Source organism: Orycteropus afer, unplaced genomic scaffold, assembly GCF_000298275.1.
Source record: "Orycteropus afer afer isolate SDZICR_OR568_19922 unplaced genomic scaffold, OryAfe1.0 scaffold00057, whole genome shotgun sequence".
Lineage (NCBI taxonomy): Eukaryota > Metazoa > Chordata > Mammalia > Tubulidentata > Orycteropodidae > Orycteropus > Orycteropus afer.
In genome coordinates this window covers 5,685,164-5,691,187 of record NW_006921644.1, presented here as the reverse complement: position 1 = coordinate 5,691,187, position 6,024 = coordinate 5,685,164, and the positions used below count along the sequence as shown (strand labels likewise).

The window sequence follows — 6,024 nt, the reverse complement described above, 5'->3', positions numbered from 1 at the left end:
ACTTTTATTATTCGTCTGACTCAGGTCTTAGTTTTATAAAATTTCATACTTGCTAAATATCCTCATCCTTAAAAAATGAGTTTGATCAATTGAAAGGGAGAACCACACTGCATGAGAGCCTCACAACTCCACTGCACTCCCCCAGACATCATGGCAGGACGCATCCCAATCTGAACCAACACAGCAGCTTCCTGGACGTTCACACAAGGGCTGCAACCCGTCTCATTAATGTATGGAATCTTTAGGACACTAAGATACAATGTTATACAAGAAAATGTTGTTATCTTAGCTTCAATTCACCATGACATTGTTTAAAAAAGATCCTCAAGACAGAACACTTACTAATAAAAGGAGACTAACTGGCATACAGTCCAATCTAACATTTTAGGCACACACCTTAATCTGTCGGGCAGGGTTATGCGTAATATTCCCTTTCAAGTGCAGTAGAAAAGCAATCTTTGTATGTCTGGATATGTTGATTTGCATATATGGAATATTTTTTTGTATAACAAAGCCATGTACTTGAACACAGCAGTCAGTCGGGTATAAGTTCCCTTTCGGGAAAATGCACCTAAATATTGTGACTTCGATATTTTACATTATACAAATTCCCACTTCCCCTTTCCTTTTGACATCCCCTAGTGTACAACTGTCCACGAACACATCTAAGTGGAGAAAATGATTCCTCCTAAGTAGTTTTTCACCAGTTATGTGTTCTCCCCAGTAAGAGCAGAAGCTCAAGCCTGTAAGCAGCATCACATCCCCGGAGAGTTCCCATACCGAAGCAGAGTCCGTCTCAGCCACTGCGCTGTGCCCGACATAAAGCTGTGTTACTGTGCGCTTGGGTCAGGATCTCTGTTCTGCTCTGCCTCCCCTTCAAGGTGAATGAACACGAATACGGAATAAGCCTTGCTGAAGCTGCAGGCGGAAAAGCTTGCAATTTGCAATACGTAAGGCTGCGCAACCTGTGCGACGAAGGTCAGAGGGCAGGAGTGGTTTCGTGTGGTGCCAGGTTCCCGTGCTTCTTTTAAATTCTCGCACGTAGTCATAATTGGTACCTAAAATGCGACAATAAGCAAAATGAGACAACACGCCCCTGAATCGCTAGGAAACAGTTCCAACAAAATCATCGTAACACTCTCACCTGTATCGAGATCTCCGATAACATAAATACTGGCTCCTATGGGCACAGCTCCATATACAAATGAGGAACTGGCAGGAATGCACAAATTCTGGTCATTAAGATAGATCCACCTGAAAATAAACAGACAAAATCCAAAGGATGGCCACGACACACAAGAAGACTGCCCGAGACAGCAGAAGTTAGCAAGCCATAAACGAGTCCTGCATCGCGCCAGTCCCCGACAGTGCAACAGGGGAGATGCCAAGGTGCTTGTTCATAAGCACCTCACCGTCTATAGGTGAGAGTAACAGCAGAGCCATAACTGTACGACAGCCTGAAAATTATGAGGGCGTGCAGCAGGCACAACGGATGGTGAAGGCGTAGAGAAGGGAAGGGGTCCATCCCAGGCCCTGCAGTGCTCAGTAACTGCGTCAGTGCAAGGGGCCAGCAGGGAGCTTTCACACAGGGCTGAGGATGGGACTTGGCTTTGGAAGAGAAAAGGAGCCTGCCTGATGAGCAATGGGTAAAGAGGCTGTCAGAAAGAAAGAAGACCAAGTACAATGACACAGGGTCACAGGATAGCAGGGCACGCTCAGGGCATGTGAGACGTGTATGGCATGCTGAGATGCAGAGGGTGAAGTGCCAGGAGGGAGCTGGAATCAGACCAAAGAACTGGAACAAGGTGCCACAGGAGGTCACAGGCAGCAAAGTTTCCGAGGAAAATCCTCGGAAGCCCTGCTGCGGTTGTGCTGGAGGAGGGCCACGCTAGCCGACTGTGGACTCAATGGCCTGGTGGGTGAGAGTAGAAGACCAAGGCAGCGGCAACGTGAGCAGAAAAGAAAAACCAAGCCCACTGCCCTCGAGTGGATTCCAGCTCACAGTGACCTACAGGACAGAGCAGAAGTGCCCCACAGAGTTTCTAGGGCTGTGGCTGTCAATCTTTAAGGAAACAGACGCCTCATCTTTCTCCATACAGCAGCCTGGTGGGTTGTAATCGCTGACTTTTTGGTTACCAGCCAAATGTTTTAACCATGGTACCATCAGGGCTCCTTATGAGCGTCAAAGAGTAGCCAAAAAAAAAAAAAAAGTCATTTCCTAAGATAGAATAAAATAACAACTGGTTTCCCTTAGATTTGGGGAGGGAGACAGAAGGAGAAATCAAAGATGACAAGCTACAGTGGAGAGACCGGTGCTGAGGCAGACAGTATAAAAGCAGAGTAGAGCTGGCAGGGCAAGACAAGCACTCAACTAAGACACGCTAAGTTTAAGGTGCCTGTGGGACCCCCAGGCAAGGCCTTAGAGACAGTTGAAATGACAAGGTTACAGGTCAGGACAAAAGGCAGCCAAAGAAACCGATCTGGATATTATAACCTATGGACAGCTAAAGCCATATGAATGACTGAGACCCAAGAAGACATGGCATTTTGAAACTGATTTGGATGGTAAGACGACAAACTCCAAGTGAAAAACGGAGGGGGAATGTTTCTTACAGCCTATCTTTATTTTCCCCCAGAAGCACAGGTGTTTTCTATAACTGCGATTTCTTTAGTCTTTGGGACTATTCCAATAGTATCAGGACTGCAGCTCCATAAGGCAAACAAACACATTTCTTCTTTATCCCTAAATGAGGTAAACATTTTCAAACCAATGCATTTTTTAATAAATCTGACACTTCATCTCCTTCATGCAGAGTGAAGCACATACAGTCACAAAGTGGAATTCAGACTAACTCTGTAAAGCTCTAAACTGGTATGTTTCACTAAATCATGTAGCTCTCCAAATACTAAAAATGACAGTAATAGTAAAGTTAAACCTTACTGACCTAGGAAGTAACATATGCAGGCAGACCCCCATCTTTCTCTAGAAAACGGAACCCTTTTCTCTACAACACACTCCAGCCTTCAATTACCCAGATATGTGTGACTGATAGCGCCCAAACTACACACAGAAGGGAAAGGGGGAGTCACCTCTCATTTCAGTTGGTGATACTGTCATTTTATCAAGGTTTAAAAATGAAGCAATGAGGAAAGAAAAAAGATTGAGTGCGCCTATTAGGTCTGCCAAGTAGCTAATGGCCCAGAAACAAGTTAGGTAAAAAACCGAAAAATGTTAAGGAGAGATAAAGTAATTTAATGGGAGCGAATGATACTGATTCTACTCCACAAAATCAAAGGAGACGCTGTCAAGTCAGTTCTGACTCACGACGACTCCATGTGCCTCCATGAACTGGACTCTGTAGGGTGTTCAGGGCTGTGACTCTTCAGAAGCAGTTTGCCAGGCCTCCCCTCTGAGGTGGTTCTGAGTGGGTTTGAAACGGCAACCTTCCCGTTAGCAAACAAGTGCTCAACGCCTATGTAGCCCAAGGACTCCATCCACCCACATTCCCCCACATCTTCTTTTAAAATAAGGTATCAAGTTGTTGGTGGTGTTAGGTGCCACCGAGTCTGCTCCAACTCAGAGAGGCCCCACGTGCAACAGAACGAAACACTGGCTGTGCACCACCCTCACAATCCTGCTACACCTGAGTCCATCACTGCAGCCACCATGTCAGTCCATCTCCCCTTGTTCACCGACCCTCCACTTCACCAAGCAACAGATCCATCTCCAGGGAATGGTTCCTTCCGACAAAATGACCAGAGCAGGTAAGGCGAAGACTGGTCATTCTCGCTTCCAAGGAGCATTCTGGCTGCGCTTTTTCTGGGACAGATTTGTTCGTTCTCTGGCAGTCCATGGGACTTGCAGTATTCTTCGCCAACACCACAAAACTCAAAAGCATTAACTCTTCTTCAGTCTTCTTTATTCATTGCCCAGCTTCCACATGCATATGAGGCAACTGAAAATACCATGGCTTGAGTTAAGTGCACCTTATTCTTCAAAGTGACATCTTCGTTCTTCAGCACCTTAAACAAGTCTTTGGCAGCAATTTGTCCAATGCAATACAATATCTTAAGTCCTGACTACTGCTTCCACGGGTGTTGACTGTGGGTCCAAGTAATATGCAATCTTTGACAACTTCAATCTTTTCTCCACTTACCGTGATGCAGCTTATTGGTCCAGCTGTGAGGATTTCATTTTCTTTATGTTCAGGTGTAATCTATACTCCGGACTGTAGTCTTTAATCTTCATCACTAAGTATTTCAAGTCATCTTTACTTTCCGCAAGCGAGGCTGTCTCATCTGCATATCACAGGCTGTTAATGAGTCTTCCTCCCATCCTGATGCTGTGTTCTTCTTCAATATAGTCCAGCTTCTCAGATTATTTGCTTACCATACAGATTGAATAAGTATGGTGAAAGGATACAACCCTGACTCACTCCCTTCCTGATTTTAAACCATGCAGCAGTATCCCCTTGTCCTGTTCAGATGACAGCCTTCTGGTCTCTGTACAGGTTTCTCATGAGCACAAATAAGTGTTCTGGAATTCCCATTCTTCTCAATGTTATCGATAATTTGTTATCCACACAGTCGAATGCTTTTGCATAGTCAATGAAACATAAGTAAACATCTTTCTGGTCTTCTTTGCTTTCAGCCAAGATCCATCTGACATCAGCAAAGATAGCCCTTGCTCCATGCCCTCCTCTGAATGCAGCTTCTGATTTGGAAAGTTCCTTGTCAATACAGTGCTGGAACTGTTTTTGAATTATCTTCAGCAAGATTTTACTTGCATGTGATATTAATGATATTGTTCAATAATTTCCACATTCTGTAGGATTACCTTTCTTTGGAATGGGTACAAATATGGATCTCTTCCAGTCACTTGGCCAGGTAGCTGTCTTCCAAATTTCTTGGCATAGACAAGTGTCTCCAGCATGGCATCTGTTTGCTGAAATATCTCAATGGGTATTCTGTCAATTCCTGGAGCCTTGTTTTAGGCCAATTCCTTCAGTGCAGCTTCTACTTCTTCTTTTAATACCACTGGTTCTTGATCACATTCCACCTCCTGAAATAGATGAACACTGACCAATTCTTTTTCATACAGTGACTCTGTGTATGAGTTCAATCTTCTCTTGATGCTTCCTGCATCATTCAATATTCTGCCCATAGAATCTTTCAATATTGCAACTTGAGGTTTGAATTTTTTCTTTAGTTCTTTTAACTTGAGAAATGCCAAGCAGGTTCTTCCCTTTGGTTTTCCAACTCCAGGTCTTTGTACATTTCATTATAATAATTGACTTTGTCTTCTTGAGCTGCTCTTTGAAATCTTCTGTTCAGCTCTTTTATCTTTTCATTTCTTCCATTTGCTTTAGCTACCCTCCATTCAAGAGCAAGTTTCAGAGTCTCTTTGGACATCCATTTTGGTCTTTTCTTCCTTTCCTGTCTTTTTAATGACCTTTTGCTTTCTTCATGGATGATGTTCCTGATATCATCCCACAATTCCTCTGGTTTTCGGTCGCTGATGTTCAATGCATCAAATCTATTCCTGATGGTTTCAAAATTCAGGTGGGATATAATCAAGGTCATATTTTCGCTCTCATGGATTTGTTTTACTTTTCTTCAGGTTCAACTTGAATTCATACATGAGCAATTGATGGTCTGTTCCACAATCAGCTCCTTGCCTTGTTTTGGTTGAAGATAATGAACTTTTCCATCATCCTCCTTCCACAGATGTAGTCGATTTGATTCCTGTGTACTCATTTGGTGATGTCCAAGTGTATAGCTGGTAAAACCCAGTCACTAGTGCTCAGACGGCTCCCTTGTTACCCTCCCGAGAGGGACCGGGTCTCCGGGAGCAAGGTAAGCACGGGTGGGCTGGTGCTTACTCACTGATCTGCACCGTACACTTTCCCTTGTTACCCTCCCGAGGGGGACCGGGTCTCCGGGAGCAAGGTAAGCACAGGCGTAGCACAGAGTAGCAGGCCGGAAGAGCAGGAGAAAGGGGTAAAACCCAGTCACTAGTGCTCA

At 44.3% G+C, this 6,024-nt stretch overlaps 1 protein-coding gene across 1 annotated transcript in view; it reads right to left on the bottom strand.

The window, feature by feature from the left end:
* Positions 1–876: 876 nt before the first annotated feature.
* The window catches only part of GAN (gigaxonin), a 74,182-nt gene continuing 69,034 nt past the window's right edge, over positions 877–6,024 (bottom strand). The window contains exons 10-11 of the mRNA XM_007939122.1: positions 1,145–1,254; positions 877–1,058 (exon numbers count right to left, since the gene is read on the bottom strand). Coding sequence (XP_007937313.1) covers positions 877–1,058; positions 1,145–1,254 — 292 coding nt within the window. The remainder of the gene's footprint in view (positions 1,059–1,144; positions 1,255–6,024) is intronic.